The sequence below is a fragment of the Balaenoptera borealis genome, assembly GCF_965194805.1.
Source record: "Balaenoptera borealis genome assembly, chromosome: 3".
NCBI lineage: Eukaryota > Metazoa > Chordata > Mammalia > Artiodactyla > Balaenopteridae > Balaenoptera > Balaenoptera borealis.
Genome location: NC_138866.1, coordinates 59,337,807 through 59,356,834, shown reverse-complemented (window position 1 = coordinate 59,356,834; position 19,028 = coordinate 59,337,807). Strand labels below are relative to the sequence as shown.

The 19,028-nt window shown below is 37.8% G+C and overlaps 1 protein-coding gene across 2 annotated transcripts in view; it reads right to left on the bottom strand.

The window, feature by feature from the left end:
- SEC23A (SEC23 homolog A, COPII coat complex component) overlaps window positions 1-15,175 on the bottom strand; it is a 61,763-nt gene extending 46,588 nt beyond the window's left edge. For both annotated transcript variants that reach the window (XR_014242308.1, XM_082384110.1), the window contains exons 1-7: window positions 15,010-15,175; window positions 9,239-9,480; window positions 7,439-7,496; window positions 7,142-7,228; window positions 5,989-6,225; window positions 2,219-2,298; window positions 1,298-1,442 (exon numbers count right to left, since the gene is read on the bottom strand). Coding sequence is in view for 1 of the 2 variants with exons in the window: in XM_082384110.1 (XP_082240236.1) it covers window positions 1,298-1,442; window positions 2,219-2,298; window positions 5,989-6,225; window positions 7,142-7,228; window positions 7,439-7,496; window positions 9,239-9,459 (828 nt within the window). In the remaining variant the exon portion in view is untranslated. The remainder of the gene's footprint in view (window positions 1-1,297; window positions 1,443-2,218; window positions 2,299-5,988; window positions 6,226-7,141; window positions 7,229-7,438; window positions 7,497-9,238; window positions 9,481-15,009) is intronic.
- Window positions 15,176-19,028: the final 3,853 nt, after the last annotated feature.

Below are 19,028 nucleotides of genomic sequence, written 5' to 3'. Positions count from 1 at the left end.
TAGATACCTATATATAGCTACATCTATATTTATAGAGAGAGCACACTATCTATATAAATATCTGGAGAGAGAAGGATAAAACAAATGTAATAAAATGTTAACACTTGAGGAATCTGGGTGAAAGGTTTAAAGGAATTCTTTGAACCATTCTTGTAACTTTTCCATATGTTTGGAATTATGTCAAAGTAGAAAGTTAAAAGAATAAAAAATGATAGCAACAGATAACTCACTGTAAAAAACAGGAAACCACGAATCCACAGTGATATTAATAAATAAATGAATAAATTGAAAGTTTGATGAGGAATAGGATATTTGCATGGTTTCAAAGATCCTCACCATCTAATGTTTATTAATCACAAAAGGAGGGGAAATAAGAGTAATTTTACAGTGGAGAAACCTGGCAGACACGCCTTAATGAGTGATCAAAGTGATAATCATCAATAATGGGCAAATGAAAATCATGTGCCACCTGAGAGGATACAATAAGAAAAGACCATTAATTCTGTGATATTCCTGCCAATGATGCAAGACCTCAATCTAATTGTGAGGCTACATCAAGACAAACCTAATTTGAGAGACACTCTATATACTGGCCTGAATCTTCCAAAGTGCCAAGGTCATGAAAGTCAAGGAAAGGCTGAGGACCTACACCAGACTAAAGGAGACTAAACGGACATAACCACTACATACATGCCTCTGAATTAAATCCTTTCAGTAAAAGAAATTATTGAGATAACCAGCGAAACTTGAATGAGTTTTGAGAATTAGATGGTAGTAATGTATCAGTGTTATGTATTGTACAGTACATCAGTGTATGTATCATATATTTCAAAACCTGACTTTGAAAGTTGTATTATGGTTATGTAGGAGAATATCCTGGTTTATAGGAAATACAACTAAAGTATTCAAGGGGTTGGTAACATCACTTCAGCAACTTAATCTCAAATAGTTCAGAAAAAAAGTCCTTTGCAGCTTGTCTATAAATTTAATAACATTTCAAATTTTAAAAAACATTTTTTAAAAAACTCTTCTAATTACAAAGCTAAGATATGTCAAGTGTAAAATTTTCAAATTCTACTTAAAAGTAAAACTCTCCTTAACCCACCACTGTTAACAATTGGGTAATTGTTCCAGAAGCCTCTCTATACACAAAAGGATATACCACAGATCAAACTTTAAATAAAATCACATATGTGCTGTCCTATGACCTGATTTTTCCACCCAACATTATCTTGTACATATCATTCCATACACACACATACACATTTACATTCCAAAACAAAGCTATTGTCACTACCTCAAGTAGTCCTACAGCTATGGAAAGTGCCACCCCAGAGGAACGCAAAGGTCTCTTTCCCTGTGGTACAGGCCACGGGTCTCGCTGCAGTTCTCCCAGAAGATCTGTGAGATTCATATCTATTTTCTGTACTGGCTGCAAGAATCTGCAAAACAAAATTAAATAAAAAGTCATTTATAAATGTTTGTGGGTGAGGGTTTAAGAAACAAATTGTCCGCTTTCTTAAAAATAGAGAAAAATAATTTGAATACACGGTAGACCAATGGTTCTCAAACTTTTGTGTACATCAAAATTGGTGGGAGGGCTTTTTTTAACATAGATTGCTGGTTCCAGAGTTTTGTTTCAGTAGGTCTGGGGTGGTGACCAAAAATCTGCATTTCAAATAAGTTCCCAGGTGATGTTGCCCACTGGTGAGGAACCACACTGAGTACAGCTACTATAAATAAAACACTCAAACCAAGTATTACTTTGAGACTGCATCTTCCATTTACCAATCTAGTAAGTCTTAAGGTTACTGAATTAATTATGAGAAGATACATCAACTCAGTTTTAGTAAGACCACCTCTGATTAGTAAGTTTAGTGGAAAAAGCTACTACAAGGCTAAGGAGGCAAAATGAAAAGCTTGTGGGGGCACTATTTTTGCTTGGCTGCCCTCAACCACAAAAATTAAGTTTTTCTGAACTTAGAAAATCAAAAGTATATCAAAACTAAAGAAACTCCTTACATTGTAATAATGAAAAACCAACCTTTTCAGCGATGTGATTCTACCTCAACTCTTTAAAAAGTATACTAATGCAATATTTACATTCCTAAAAATATTTAACAATATAGTATCACTGAATCCCTACATTCAAGTTAAGGATATAGGATGCTTAAAATAGCCACACGAATTGTAAAATTCTCTTTGCCGTATTTATTACCTATTGGAAGGAGGTGGCTGCTGTACCTGAGGACCACGTGTTGCTTGAGTAACTGGTACTTTAGAGAGCCCCAGCATTTCCTGTAAAGAGATTATTTTTGTGATATCCATTTAATTACTCCTACAAAGATGTATCAAATATTTATGACATGCAAGGTGCTTCTGTAGGCATTAGGAACACAAAAATAAAGAACACAAAGTCTCTTCCCTCAGAAAGCAAAAGTTCTAGTTGGGGAGACTGTCAGGTAAACAGTAATACAATGAAATGATCATCGTAAGACAGCAAAGTACAAGGTGCTATGTGAGCAAAAAAGAGGGATACTAGCTCAGAAATACTTTATTTCTAATTAAGTAAAAGTAAGCTACTGTGTAACTTGAATTTCTCTATTTCTTAACTTGTCTTCATTCATTCCTTTCAGCAACTATATCGCAATGTGCCAGGTATCTAATGTTGAAAAAAATATATAGTCCCTGACCGTATGGAAATTTATATCTGGTGAAACAGACAAGAGTTAAATCATTAGCTAAATAAGTGTAAAATTGCAACTGTAATAAATATAAAGGAGAGATACAAGGAATTGTATTAATGGGGTTTATAAGGTACACACACCTTGTACGTCTATGCTTCTTAATTTTCTGACTTAATGCCTAACCAAACTGCCAGTTTTGTTCTGAATTTTAGGTGTGTGCAGAATTCCTCTCTAAACACATGAAAATAATGTTATTTTACTAAAATTTTCTTGAATCTAGAAATGCTTAGTCATAAAGTAATAGAATAAAAGTATATAACAGAAAATCAGAAAGTCTAAAGATTTGCAAAAAAAAAAAAAAAATTATTGAACCAATCCTGCAGTATTTCCTACACTGCTAGAAGGAACAGCAACTTTTTACTGAGAACTTATGTGCCAGATTCTGTGCTAAACTCTTTGTATATACTATTTCCTCACAAAATATAATGAAGTAGATTTTTAAATTCCTGCTTTGCAAATGAAAACTGACACTCAGAAGGGCTAAGTAACTTGCCTAAGGTTACAAAACTAGTAAGTAGCAAAGCAAGATATTAATCCAGATTTTGCTATAAAAGCCCTAAAAGAGTTTATACTACACTGAGTGTTCTCACTTACATCATTTCATTTAGTATTAAAATAAAATAATCTGGTAAAATAGGTATTGTTTATTCCTTTCCATAGAGGAGGAGAAAACAAGCAAAGAGATCAGCCCAAGATCACACAACTAGAAGAGTTTAAGATTTGAATCCAGAACTATTTGGGGAACAAAGACCAGGCTCTCTTCAACAAGATGGGTAGAGAAGGAAGATAAAAACATTTTGATGGAGAAAAAAATTTAGTTTGCATGCATTCATTGTTTCAAAAAGGCAGATGTTTTGTGTATTACATACGTATTACATAATTTAAGTAAAAGGTATTCTGCAGTCAGAACTAGAAATAAACTACTTTAAATAAATTTACAGTTTAAAAATAACAGTAATAGCAAACATCTAAAAGCACAATCCGGGCTTTCCTGGTGGCACAGTGGTTGAGAATCTGCCTTCTAATGCAGGCGACACGGGTTCAGGCCCTGGTCTGGGAAGATCCCACATGCCGCGGAGCAACTAGGCCCGTGAGCCACAATTACTGAGCCTGCGCGTCTGGAGCCTGTGCTCCGCAACAAGAGAGGCCACGATAGTGAAGAGGCCCGTGCACCGCAATGAAGAGGGGTCCCCGCTTGCCGCAACTGGAGAAAGCCCTCGCACAGAAACGAAGACCCAACACAGACAAGAATAAATATAAAAATAAATAAATAAATAAATAAATAAAGATTACTAAACGCACAATCCATTTAATTTTCATGACTGCCCTGTAAGATAGATACTATTATTATCTCCCTTTACACATGAAAAAACTAAGGTACATAGAGGTTAAAACTTGCCCACTCTCTCTTGTCTCATGGAAACAAGTGATCCTCCCCTTCAAGGTACTCTGCTTCTTATGCTCCTGAAGGAAGCCCTGTCATGTTTTGTGAAACCTCCCTCTCCTCATCTCACTCTTGCTTTCACTCACCCTCTTTAGTCTCTTTCTTTTTGTGTATAAACACATTCAAGTGTCCCTCCTAAAGTAAACCTCTTTAACTCGGTCCTCTCTCTCTCAAACTTTCACACTATCTCCTTCCCTACCTTCAAAAACAAACCTCTTGAAAGAACACAGACTCTAATTTTCCCCACTTCTTCAAATCTTAGTCACTACTATGATTCACTATCATATTCACTGTTCATTTATCCTCCCCCTCCAAACCTGCATATTCCTCCAGTATTTCCTGTCTCGGTTAACTGCAGCACCACTATCCCAGTCTGCTAAGCTTCAAATTAGTCATCCTCAAAATCTTTTTTCTTTTTTCATTTTCGGCTACCTGGATGCCTCCAAAGTCTGATTTCATATCTGTCTACTTTATACCAGGCTTACCAATCAGGGTAATTTCTCAACTGGGGGTTGTATAAGAATCACTTAGAGGGACTTCCCTGGTGGCACAGTGGTTAAGAATCCACCTGCCAATGCAGGGGACACAGGTTTGAGCCCTGGTCCGGGAAGATCCCACATGCCGTGGAGCAACTAAGTCCATGAGCCACAACTACTGAGCCTGCACTCTAAAGCCACGAGCCACAACTGCTGAGCCCACAGGCCTAGAGCCCGTGCTCCACAACAAGAGAAGCCAATGCAATGAGAAGCCTGCGCACTGCAATGAAGACCCAACGCAGCCAAAAATAAATAAATAAATAAATAAATTTATTAAAAAAAAAAAAAAGAATCCACCTGCCAACGCAGGGAACATGAGTTTGATCCCTGGTCCGGGATGATCCCACATGCCGCGGAACAACTAAGCCCGTGCGCCACAACTACTGAGCCTGCACTCTAGAGCCCGCGAGCCACAACTACTGAGCCCACATTCCACAACTACTGAAGCCCGTGCGCCTAGAGCCCGTGCTCGGCAACAAGAGAAGCCACCGCAATGAGAAGCCCACGCACCGCAGTGAAGAGTAGCCCTCACTCATCACAACTAGAGAAAGTCTGTGCACAGCAACGAAGACCCAACGCAGCCGAAAATTAACTAATTACTTAATTTTAAAAAAAGAATCACTTAGAAAGTTTTTCAAAACACTTACATGAAGTCTCTACCCTCTCAACTATCTTCCAGTTGAAGCACATATTCACTCACTCTCTTAGGATCTATCAAAATCTCTGGACAGGAAAAGATTTTGAAAAATACACCAAGATGATCCTAGTATGTTACACATAACTCCCTGCCTTGGAAGACAAAGCTTCAATTTGCCCCAAAGATAAAAATGTCCTAGTGTGTGAAAAAATATATATACTCATGGTTCACCTATTAACTCTCAAGCCTTAAAATATGCCCCCTTGCCAAACACAAAGTGTTTAGTTCCTAAGTGAGATGTAAAGAAACAAAAGCTAAAATTCTGTGGTTGCCCTCTCTCAGTCTTCAGCATGACTCTTCTATAAGCCCTTCAAATCTCTAGTAAAATAGCTTCAGTTTCACTCTAAATTTTAAAAATACTTCAAAAGTGAAGGGTCTTCAATCTCTACGATAAAAATTTAAGGCAAATGAAAGAACACTGAGGCCAACACTAAAGGCTTTGTTATAATACAATTATATTAGTCATTCATAATATTTTCTAGAAACTTATATATAGAAGGCATTTATAGACATACATAGAGTGATGTGCACAAACAGGCTAAAACTACCATTCTTGTTGTTTACCTGGAGTTGTTTGGCAGACAGATCTTTTGTTCCTCTGAAGACATAGCTTTTTGAAATGCCCTCACATCCAAGTTCATGAACCTGCACCATTCTCCCAAAAGTAATTAGGCCAACCAAAGCTGTAGGTGGTAAAAGACTTAATGACATCTGCATAGATTCTTTCAGGGCTTGTAAGTCTTCATCTTCCATGCAAGTATCAACCACATAGAGGAATATCAAAGGCATCTGAGGACCACGCTTTTAAAAAATGGTGCGATAAAAAAAAATGTTTTAAAAGTATTAACACTTCAGCACAATACACAGGATAATCAGCAGAGGACTAATTAAATAATTTACAATACATTTACACAATGGAATCCTAATAAAGCCATTTCAGAAATGAAACAGGTTATATATGCATGGAGAGATATCCAAGACATCATCAAGTGAAAAATTCAGTTTAAAAACATTATTCATAGTTACGTGAAGGAGATTTTCACTTTCAATTTTACTTAACTGCATGAGGTTTCATTTCTTATAACAAGCATTTATTTCTTTTAAAATAAGAAAATAGTAACCATAAAGCTTAAAAGCAAAATTAGGTGATTTTTATAAAATAATTATCTAACCCTGAATTGGATTATAAGAGAACTGGAAACTAGCCAGAGTGGACAAATTACTGACTGGCTCAGTGAACCATATTCTGGTTTCTCTACAACATTCATAAAAAATATTACCTTAATACTTAAATATGTAAATAACTATGTAAAGCTGTTGAGAAAGGGAAGAAAAATGATTTTCTTAACAAGGGCCAATGCAAGAGTAATTTCATTATTAGACTTGGGAATATATCATTAGGCTCTAGCATCATACTGACCAAGTATTGGTAATTGACCTTCCATCTACAAAGCAAAATTGATACTTTACTGTTTATTGATCTATTTGGTATAGCAAACCACACCACCCCACCCAGTACCTTGGCCACCTTTCAAATAACTACAACAGAAATTACCTTACTCAAACTGACCTTGACAGTTCTTACCTTTGAAATTCTCAATCAATTCAATGTAAGAATCAAGAATGATGCCTTTTAAGTCAGCTCAATTTAACAGTTATTTTGGTATAAATTACTGGATATTTTAAATTTCTTAAAGAGTTACTCTTACGTTCTTACCAGAACTACATATTCAATGCTAGAAAACTGAGGTAAAAGTTCAGCAGGTTGATTCAGTTCAGATATACCAGCATAAGTAGGTGGAAACTGCAGGTAGAAAAAAACAAAACATTTTAACAAATTATTTGTGAGTAATGAAATTTTAAACTGAAAATAATTATTTCCTGATCATTTAATTATTAAAAAGGATAGTTTCATCATATATAAAGTTATTTCATCTTTATTTTTAAATATGCATCTTTCTGCATATTTAGAGCAGTATTATAGCATTAACATATGCAACAGGGGTTTTCTTACCTGATTCCTTTGATAACAAAAGTTGCAAGCCCAGAGTTTTGCTCGATAATCCACTTGACTGTTTTAAGAAAAGATACAATAGCTCATGGTTCAGTTAAATTGTACAATAATCCTAATTTCAATAAAATTAATTTCTTTCTGAAAATGAATACATTCAAGTTGATATCAAAGCAATCTTTAAAAGCCATATATTTTTAGGTGTTGCCATTATTTAATTCATACTTTTAACACATACAAGTTCACCAAAATGAATATATTGTAACTTTTAATATATCACAAATATCAACAATAAAATTAAGATAATCCTATTTTTTTTTCTCCAAATGGCTCAGTAACTTCTAAACTCAGATCTAGAAAGCATTTATTCAATAAAAATATATTTATTGAATGCCATTATTCTAGGTGCTGATGATAAAGAAGTAAACAAGATCAAAGGTCCCTGCTATCACAGAGTTTATATCTGTGATATATATCACAGAAGATACTTTTAGATAGTGATAATAAAGATTAAAGATTACAAAGCAGGATATGAGAATGTATTTGGGAGGGCTACTTTAAAGGAAAGCCTTCATTAATAAACAACTGAGGGACTTCCCTTGTGGCGCAGTGGTTAAGAACCCGCCTGCCAATGCAGGGGTCATGGGTTCGATCCCTGGTTTGGAAAGATCCCACATGCCGCGGAGCAACTAAGCCCGTGCGCCACAGCTACTGAGCCTGTGCTCTAGAGCCCGTGAGCCACAACTACTAAAGCCCGCACGCCCCAGGGCCCGCGTGCCACAACAAGAGAAGCCACAGTAATGAGAAGCCTGCGCACCACAACAAAGAGCCCTCTCGCCGCAACTAGAGAAAGCCCGCGCGCGGCAACGAAGACCCAAACGCAGCCAAAAAAATAAAAAATAAAAAAATAAACAACTGACATGTAATCGAATTGAAAAGAAACCAGTCATAGGAAAATCTGGGGGCAAAGCAATCCAGGCAGCACCTATAGCTATTGCACAAAGTCTGTGGTAGAAGTAAGTTAGGTATATCCAAGGATAAGAGAGAGGGTAAGGTATAATGCAGATGAAAATAAAGAAAATGGGTGATACAAGATTAAGGCAGAAATACACAGAGGATAGATCATATAGGGCTTTATAGGTCTTGATAAGGGATATGGATTTTTCATTCCAGTGTAATAAGTAGCTATTGAACGATTTTAATAATCTGATATCCATTTGTAAAACTCTAGCTTCTGAGTGGAGAAGAGACTGCTGAAAAGCAAGAATGGAAACAGGAAGACCAGTTAGGAGGATAATGAAACCATCCAGGAAAAAGATGGTATATTTTGAAGTACCATGTTCTAGCAGAGAGTAAGAGACAGAATCCTGATGGTTCTGGAGATGGAATCGACCAGATTTGCTAGTGGACTGAGTGGAGAGAGAGGGAGCAGAAAGAGGAATAAAAGTTAATTCTTGAGAGTCTGGCTTATGTAACAAGAAATCATAACATTTTTCAAACACCATACCACTCAACTATGACTTTTCAAATGACACAAGATGGGATGATTGCCAGCATCAGTATCTAGAGAATGCTGATAGAATCTAACAGTTTACACAGTGACAACTTCGCATTTGGTTTCTTATCAACTCACTACAACTAGCATGATCCTAAAATTTTATAGCTCTTTGGATCTGACTACCTTAATTTGAAAAAATAACTATAAACAAAAACAAAGACATTTTTATATAAATGAGCAAGAAAGAAACTACATTTTTTTTTAATCATAGTGACACATTAGTTTTTTCCATATACTTTAATTACCATAAAGGATTCAAAACTGCACGGCAAGTGGTCCTACTACACAGAACAGGTTCATATTGAATGGGTGGCAAATCTGGTCTCTCCTTCAGTGGTGTAAATAAGGCTGCTACTGGAACGACCATTCTTGTAGCTTCCAGTCGACTTGATGGCCAAACATTCCAACTAAATCGGACTCCATCTCGTTCTTCATTTTGTTGGATGAATTCCAAATAGGTTGTCATTGTAGACCTTGATTCTTATTTCTGTAACAAAATTAAAGGATATTTTTAAATCCTCTTAAGAAAATTCAAAATAAGTATGTTTTTCCCACTTCCAGCAATATTAATCCATTAGAAATCATAACCAAATGAAAATATTTATCTCAAAAAAAAATTAGCAAACAACAATGATCACAATTAAAACAAAATAATGAATGGCTCTACAGAACCCAATGCCTATTAGGCCCAATGAGAGGTATTTTATCCTTTTTTATTCACTCTCAAAAAAAACTACGGCAAAAAATAATAAATAATAAAATAGATGTCCTATTGATTTAAGGCAAAAATGGGGGAAAATCTAGATCCTAAGTTTTCCGTATCAGCCTTGTGAGTTACATTATTCTAATAAATAGATTGTCAAAAACATTAAATTCTAAAACTCACATGCTTTTCTACCCAGAAAGTAGTAAGTTTCCACTAAACTTGCTAGAAGAGAATATTTAAGGGTGCAAAACAAAAATATTTTTCTAAAACTAGGTACTTCTATTTTAGACAGGTAATTTTTTTTATCATGCATCATTTAACCTCTCTTGCAGAAACTTAGTTCAGAATACTTTTAACATTCCAACTTAAGAGAGTATTTTAAACTCTAATTTGAGATATATAATTTCAATATAATCATTTAACTTTACCACTGGAAGAGGGAGATGCCACTCTGGTTAGTGCCCAGTGTCAAGAGACATCTCCATCTTGTTATTCTTTAGCTTCCTGACTAGGATGCCAGCTCTCCTACCTGGGAAGCAGTTCTATCTATCTCATGCTCTCAAAATGCAACAGTGGTTAGTGATGCAAGGAAATTGTAAAATTTAAAGGTCTGAGAAGATAGAATTTCAAGTACTATGTGGCTGGCTAAAAGACTTGTGGGAGAGATGAATGGCATAAAGAACCAAAGAATTATGAAGGTAGGGTGCCAACAGAGGCAACATGGATGCTGAAGTAGCTAAGAACAACAATGGGATGAGGAACTGATTCTAAAATATAAGTAAGGGAAGAAAAGGTATTATTAGATACAATAACAATTTTAATTTTAGAAAAATGTCCAAATATATTTTAGTAATACAAATTACAGAAAGTGAGGCTTAACAAATCTTAAGTATCTTAAGCAGCTAAGACCTTTCCCTTCTCTAAAAGAAAGGTTATATGTCAATTATATCGCAATTAAAAAATAATAAAATAGGGCTTCCCTGGTGGCGCAGTGGTTGAGAGTCTGCCTGCTAATGCAGGGGACACGGGTTCGATCCCTGGTCTTGGAAGATCCCACATGCCGCGGAGCGACTGGGCCCGTGAGCCACAGTTACTGAGCCTGTGCGTCTGGAGCCTGTGCTCCGCAACAAGAGAGGCCGCGATAGTGAGAGGCCCGCGCACCGCGATGAGGAGTGGCCCCCGCTCGCCGCAACTAGAGAAGGTCCTCGCACAGAAACGAAGACCCAACACAGCCATAAAATAAATAAATAAATAAATAAAAATTAAAAAAAAAAAAAATAATAATAATAAAATAAAAATTAAACACTATTTCTTCCTATCAGAATTTCAGAGACAACTAAGGAATTTTATGCTATTCAAAAGCGATCATGTATTTTTCAGAGACTGATAAAGGGTAGAGAGAAATCCTAAGATATCTAGATTTGTTTAGAAAAGATTATTTTAAAGCTAAATACAGGAGACAGCTTTGAGAAAGATAATATGAGCTTTCAAGAAAAAGTGGCTGTTGAAAGATAATGATAAAACAAAGGTCTGGGATAATCAGAGAGGAGTTAGAAGATGCCAACCTCAGTTTTAACACAGGCAACAATAAGAGGAGAAACAACCTCTTCTGGGAGAGAAATGGTTTTTAGCAACAGCTTCCATGCTACAGATGTGACTGTAAATTCTAGGAGTATGCAATCCCTCCCATTATTTCTACAGAACATAAAGCAAATGAAGTTTTCTGTTTATTACTTAATTGCATCTATAATCTGAGATACATCTAAAATGCATCACCAAAAAGCATCAAAAGACTATTAAAATATACTCAACCAATCAGGGTTGTTCATTTGAACGACAAAACACAAAAAATGTTTTGAGTGACTATTTTCTCAATTCTCCAAGAATAGTATATAACTAGTACTTAGGTATTTGTTATATATTTTCTTAAAAATGGATGAAGTGAGCCTGTCACCTGCAAAACCATTCACAGTATTTGTTGCCAATGATAAAATCTGAGGTTTCTCAAATTTAAATTAAAAAATTAAAATTTTTGAAAACTTGTATCTAATACCATAAGCTTCACAACTTCCTAATATGTAAAGATTTTGCTGATGAGACCAGTAGTGATAATAATATGATTTTTTATATATTGTGTAATGAAACATGCCAACATTTGGAAGATACACATTATTCAGTGAAGCAAGATCTCCCAAATGATCTGTTCATTATGTTACAAAATCATGCATGGGTAAATGATCCATTCAAAGTGTAGGATAGACCAATGGGTTATAACGCAATAAGTACAAGAAGTTCATTTTTAAGGTTTCAGACTCCACACTGCAATTAACCCTTGATTTCTTAATTAAAACTGTCGAGTTTGGGTATAGTATCAAAGAATATGCATATTTTTTAATACGAAAAAGCTATTAATATTCTCTCTCCTTTTTCCAACTATGTACCTATGTGAAGCCAGACTTCCTTCACACAATTCAACCAAAACAACATATTACAATAGACTGCAAAGCAGTAGATATAAAAATCTACCTGTCTTCTATTAAGGTTTTTCTTTTTTTTCTGGATCTTATAATACTCTTAAGTATTATACGCTTTATAATGCTTAAGAGTATAAAGAGTTCTTGGGACTTCCCTGGTGGTGCAGTGGTTAAGAATCCTCCTGCCAATTCAGGGGACACGGGTTCAAGCCCTGATCCAGGAAGATCCCACAGGCCGTGCCTGTGAGCCACAACTACTGAGTACGCGTGCTGCAACTACTGAAGCCCATGTGCTTAGAGCCCATGCTCCACAACAAGAGAAGCCACTGCAATAAGAAGCCTGTGCACCGCAACGAAGAGCAGGCCCCGCTTGCCGCAACTAGAGAAAGCCCGCGCAGCAACGAAGACCCAATGCAGCCAAAAATAAATAAGTAAAATAAATAAATTTATAAGTGCATCCATTCTTCAAAAAAAAAAACAAAAAAAGAGTATAATAAGGTCTTGAGAATCACCTCCTTAGGACTCTAGGGCTTAATTCAAAATCTGGGAGCCTAGTAGAGAAAGGCTCTATGAAACTTAGCATGAAGACATCTACACACAGGCAACAGCCAGATTTAAGTTTCTACAACAGGTAACAAAACCTGGACTGTAACTCCACATCCTTACTTTTTTTTTTTTTTTAATTTTATCTATTTATTTATTTATTTATGGCTGTGTTGGGTCTTCCTTTCTGTGAGAGGGCTTTCTCTAGTTGCGGCAAGCGGGGGCCACTCTTCATCGCGGTGTGCGGGCCTCTCACTATTGTGGCCTCTCCTGTTGCGGAGCACAGGCTCCAGACGCACAGGCTCAGTAATTGAGGCTCACGGGCCTAGTTGCTCCGCGGCATGTGGGATCCTCCCAGACCAGGGCTCGAACCCGTGTCCCCTGCATTGGCAGGCAGATTCTCAACCACTGTGACACCAGGGAAGCTCCATCCTTACTTTTTATTGAGACATACTAAATATCACCTGACTGATATTTGAGTACAATTCCCCTCCTCTTCCTCACTCTTTTTCCTCTCAGTCTCTCTCCTCTAAGATCATATTTGTTCACTAAATCACATTTATTTCTTACCTTCTCACTTTCCAGCAGTGGTTTGAAAAAGTCCCACCTGTTTCTTCTTAACTGGTCCAATTACATAGGCATGCAAAACACCCCCCCCAACTTCCCTCACCTTTCCAAGGGAGAAATTACTCAATCTTAAAATCACTCATTCTAGTACAAATTTTGCCAGGTTTGGTCCCATATTCAACAATAGCATATCTGAAATAAAGTCCTTTTACAAACCAGCTTTTTATAAAATGGCATTATTTGATAAGCATTCTCTCCCCTGATATTATGTTTGTCTAAAAGCATAAAACTAAATAAATACGATTCAAACACTATATTAGGATGCACACTTAATATACTAGTCGCTATATTTTTTTTTAAGTGGTACAAACACAAAAGACCATTCTAAAGAAATGTCTCATTTTTCAGCACAACTTATAATCATTGGGAGTTACTTTAGTTAAATACTTTCTCATGGTATAACTAAAAGCAAAGAAGCATTAAGTTACTTTAACCTAGAACATCAGATATGTGCGCACAGTATTTTAAAAGGCTTTACCTATTCAGTAATAATTAAAAGTTTTTAAATATTCCGATTTTAGCCCATTTATAGATAACTAAGTGCAAAACATTGTAAATTGCAAGTAAAATTTGAGTTCCTTCCCATCAGATATATTTGTTAACAATTACATGTGCCTCTCCTACTTTTCTGTCCTAAAATCTTCAATGAAGTGTCTTCAACTACTTCCCATGACTAGATTTATTATATTGGAAAAATAGCTTAACCCCTCTGATCCTCAATTTCTCATCTGTAAGATCAGGGGTTTGGGTTAGAAAACTACAAGACCCCTTCTAAATCTAAAATTCTGAGCCAATTAAAAATGACTGGACTTCCAAAATGATGTCCATTAGACTAGTGGAGAAGGGAGAGAAGGAAGACAACACGCATTTATATTTAAATCTATATTTAAATCTAAAACTTCTTTTAACCAATTTAACTTGGCTAGTTATCCACGACTTTGAGGGGTGTAAGTTGAAGAAGTTCACGTGAAAACACGAATTCAACTTACTCAATCCAGTGATTACATGCAGATTTACTATGACTTTTCCCTTCCCACCAAAACGGGAAAACACTTAGGGCTGAATGAAGTAGGTACAACTGGCCTAATCTGATAACTGAAGTCTATTTGTAATCAAGGCCCAAGGTGTTAGCTATACCTGGCACTTTTCTCCTTATCCCCTTTAACCCCCAAGGCCGAACTACGGGTGACGAAGTCACCTCGGTTCAAAGTCTAGGGCTCCTCAGCTCAGGCAGGGAATGAACCAAGAAGTCAAAGTACCCAGAAGCGGTGATGGGGTGGGGTGGGGAAGGTAGATCGGCCGGGAGCGGAGGGTGGGGTGCTGGGGGAGATACCCAAACAGCTGTTTTTCACCCGACTCCCATCTTTCGCACCTGATACAGGGCAGGTGGGTGAGGGGGCCAGGTTCCCAGGCCCAGACAGAACTAAGCAGAGGGTGGTGGGTGAGCGGGTGACAAGTTCAGGGTTCCAGGCAGCCCCGCCGGGCCGGGTCGCAGCCCCGGCGCACCCCGCCCGCCCCGGGGCACCAAGACGGCAGAGCAGGCACCACCCTTGAGACCCCGGCCCGCGGACCCGCCGCCGCACAGCCGCCCCTCCCCCGCCTCCCACTGAGCGCCCGCGGACCCCCAAGGGAGCCGAGAGGAGGCAGCCCTGAAGTGGATCCTTACCACAGAGCCACCACGTACGAGATCCGCGCCTGTCGCAGCCTCTGCCTTACAAAATCCGCCCTCTCCGCCGAGCCAGAGCAGCCGTGGCACCGCAATCAGGGCCGGCGCCGCCCCGCCCCCGGCCTCGGCGCAGAACTCTGCGGGACTAACATGGCTGGTGCCGCTTCTGCCACGTCAAGGGGGGGGGGGGAGGGGCGGGGCGTGAGGGGGAGGGAGGGGGAGGGGACGGTTCTGGGGGCGGGGCGACCGGGCCAGGGAACTGAAGGGAAGGGTGCGGGACCAGGGCGGAGCGGGGGGAGGGGATGGGGAGGGGAAAAGGGAGGGGAAGAGGCGGGTACCAGAGCTGGAGGGGCGGGGTGACAATGACAAACCTAACAGGGGTACTCAGGAGGGGCGGGGAGGGGCGCGGGACCTGGTGGAACAGGAGCGCGAGGGTGGGGTGTGCCATGGCGCTCCGGTCCCCTCTCCCCGGAGCCATGGCGGATCCCACTCCCCGCGGGTCTCATGATGTGTGACCTTCTGTCGCCAGACTCCTCAGCTTGCTGAGAGAAATGGAGGTGTCCTCTAGGACAGTGGTCCCCAAACTTTCTGGCACGAGGGACCGGTTTTGTGGAAGATAATTTTTCAGGGGTGGAGGGGTAATGGTTCAAGCGGTAATGGGAGCGATGGGGAGCGGTGGATTAAGCGTCCATTACTCCGCGCTGCTCACCTCCTGCTGTGCAGCCGGGTTCCTAACAGGCCGCAGACAGGTGAGGGTGGGGGCTTGGGGACCCCTGCTCTAGGACATCCTCTCCTCTAGGGCCCGGGTTGATTCCAAGAAACACAGGCTGCATCGCCCCTGAAAAAGCAAAGTGAGAAGTTCGTTCTTTCACTTAGTGCAACAAACATTTACTGAACATCTATCTACTTTGTGCCAGGCACAGTAGCGATGCTGTGATACGATGTAGGCAAAACAGCCAAATGTCTGGTCTGGAAGAATTTATATACTATTTATACACTATTCATGTATTCCTAGTCAGTTTACCTCTTTCCTCCTACACTGCCTCTGCCACCTCTCCCCCTACACACACACACACACACACACACACACACACACACACACACAAACATACACACACACTACAATCTTTGGCTGATTAATCTTGATGTGTTTTCTGCTCTCTTTCCAAGAAAAGAACTGAGCAAAATAGGACAGACAGAAACTGGTTGGAAAGGCATTCGAGCTTGGTGGTCTCAGGCAACCCCACCCTTCAGTGAGGGGTTGCTCACGGAATTATTTCCAGATAGGACAACACCTAAAATCCTGCAAAGCTTAGCCCTATAAGCATTTTATGGAATAGAGAAAAAGATCAATTTTTTGTTCTTCCAAGCTTATAGTCACAAGAAATAAGTTATGCAGCAAACATATATTTTACTTCCTCTAAGCTTGTTTTGTAAGGTAAAAGAGTATGAGTTTGCTTATCAAATTTTAATACAATCCTGAAGAGGAAATGGGAATCAAAAGCCAAAATTCTGTATAGGCCTGCAAATAAAGTGGGCTCAGGATACTACCTTAACAAGGATTCCTGGCTGAAAGTACAGCAAGTAAATAGCTGTAGACAATGATATAAAGGTGGAATAAGGACAGTCGCAAAAAGAAACAAGATCTAGGAATGAGTAGGGTAAGTAGACATAGATGAGAGGATCCACCGGGATCCTGGAATTCAGTGAGGAATACACCAAAGTATAGCACCTTCGGTAATTTCATTCATTTTATGGTCCCCAGAAAGGGATCTTTGCCATCCAGCTCAATAAAGTCTAAGAAGTCATAATGCCTATGTTTTCAGCTGAACAAAAGGCTTTTGTTTCCTATTACAATGAAATAAATGCTATGATGGGTAACAAATTCATTCATATGTCTTTATGTGTTTAAAGGTGAATGAGTTTAAGAGTTTAACCCTTGTACATATCATCAGGATCTATTAGACCCAACTTTAGTTTTCTGAGATTTCCTCTTTTGGGAGTACTATTTGTAAGGATTGATTTTTTTCATGACTTTTATTCTTTCTTAAAGGTCTTCCAAAAAACAAAGAGAAAACTTATTTTTAAAAAAAATAGGATAAAACTTACTCTATTTACAGTGGTCATATGGGTCTTTTGGACTCTTGTAAATCTAGGATACATCATGGAATCTTACTGATCTTATTTTTCCTATGTCTTGCAACATTCTCCTACTTCATCATCCATGGAATTATTTCATCATTACTCATTAATTGTTCCAAACCATGCTTCAAAATATACTAAAATAATAAGAAAATGGAAAATGATAGAATTACCTAAGATGATAAAATAGTGAAGTAAGTCATCACTATTGCATTATCCTTCAGATTTCTTTTTGCAATGCTCAAAGTACTGCAGCATCTTTCTAGATCTTTGTACTATGCTTTAGCTCTCATTGAATATAGTTGAGAATTCAGAATTCAGAAGATTAATGCAGAGATAGAGAACAGCACTCTAGACCCTAATAATCTTAAACTAGGAATCTTTAGATGACCACCTCCTAAATGAATTTTTCAAACTCAAGAATTAATGAGTTAACAATATATTTCTAAGGACAAAAAGAAAATGTGGTATTCTCATCTACTTACTCATTCAAAAGGAATAACTTCATTCCACAAGATTTTGCAGCAAACATCTGGATGATCTCATTTTGCTAAGAGCACATATGATAGTATTCTTTTACCTTTTATGATGTTTATATGGATACATTTACTTGATATGATTCTTAAGTGCACAAATGCTAGTTGCAGTTGTGTATACAAAGATAAGAAGGAAATAGATAATCTAGAAATTAAAAATTCTTTGAGTTGATCATTTATAAAACTAAAAATACAAATGTTTTGCAACTAGGTAGCAAAGAAGATGGCTGTCCTCTCTTCAACAAAATGATGAGCCTTTAAAGGTTTCAAAAAATTCTTCAAGTCTTGTATTTTGATAATGCAACTGCAAAAAGAACCAGAAGCAACAATAAGCTAGTATGTAGTAGTGATGTATTTGGAATCTGCAGTCACTATTTACAAGATGAGTATGCTCCAGACTCAGCATCATGGGTAATGTGTAGGTAGTTGCATTTAGAGGACATTGCCCATTTTGCATATATCTTCAAAACCAGGAAAATATGGAATAAAAACTAGGGTTTTCTATGTTCAGATACTTACTTAAATGTCCAATAAAGTTGTTTTTCATTATCCCTTTACTCTTTTTTTATAACAGCTTTATTGAATATCCCTTTACTCTGTGTATAAATTATTCATGAAATGACTTAAAGATATAAAAATTAGAAAGGATCCATTGGACCCAGATGGTAAAGACTAGTTTTTCGAATATACTGAAAGTTAAGAGGTTTTGATCTGAGGAAGAATAGAGAGAGAATGGAAAATTTCTTTTTTTTTTTAATTGAAGTATAGTTGATTTACAATGTTATGTTAGTTTCTGGTCTGTTGTCAAGCAAAGTGATTCACATATATATATAATATATATACAATATATATTTGTATACGTATATGTATTCTTTTGATTAGGTCAGTCTGACCTAAGAAAAAATTGGTAAGATTTATGTCAGAGAATGTTTTGCCTATGTTCTCTTCTAGGACTTTAATGGTGTCATGTCTTATATTTAAGTCTTTAAGCCATTTTGAGTTTATTTTTGTGTATGGTGTGAGGGTGTGTTCTAATTTCATTGATTTACATGCTGCTGTCCAGCCTTCCCAACACCACTTGCTTAAGAGACTGTCTTTTCCCCATTGTATAGTCTTGCCTCCTTTGTCAAAGATCGATTAACCATAGATGTGTGGGTTTATTTCTGGGCTCTCTATTCTGTTCCATTGATCCACATGTCTGTTTTTGTGCTAATACCACACTGTTTTGATTACTATAGCTTTGTAGTATTGTCTGAAGTCTGAGAAGGTTATGCCTGCAGCTTTGTTCTTTTGCCAGGATTGCTGGTCTTTTACAGTCCCATATAAATTTTAGAATTATTT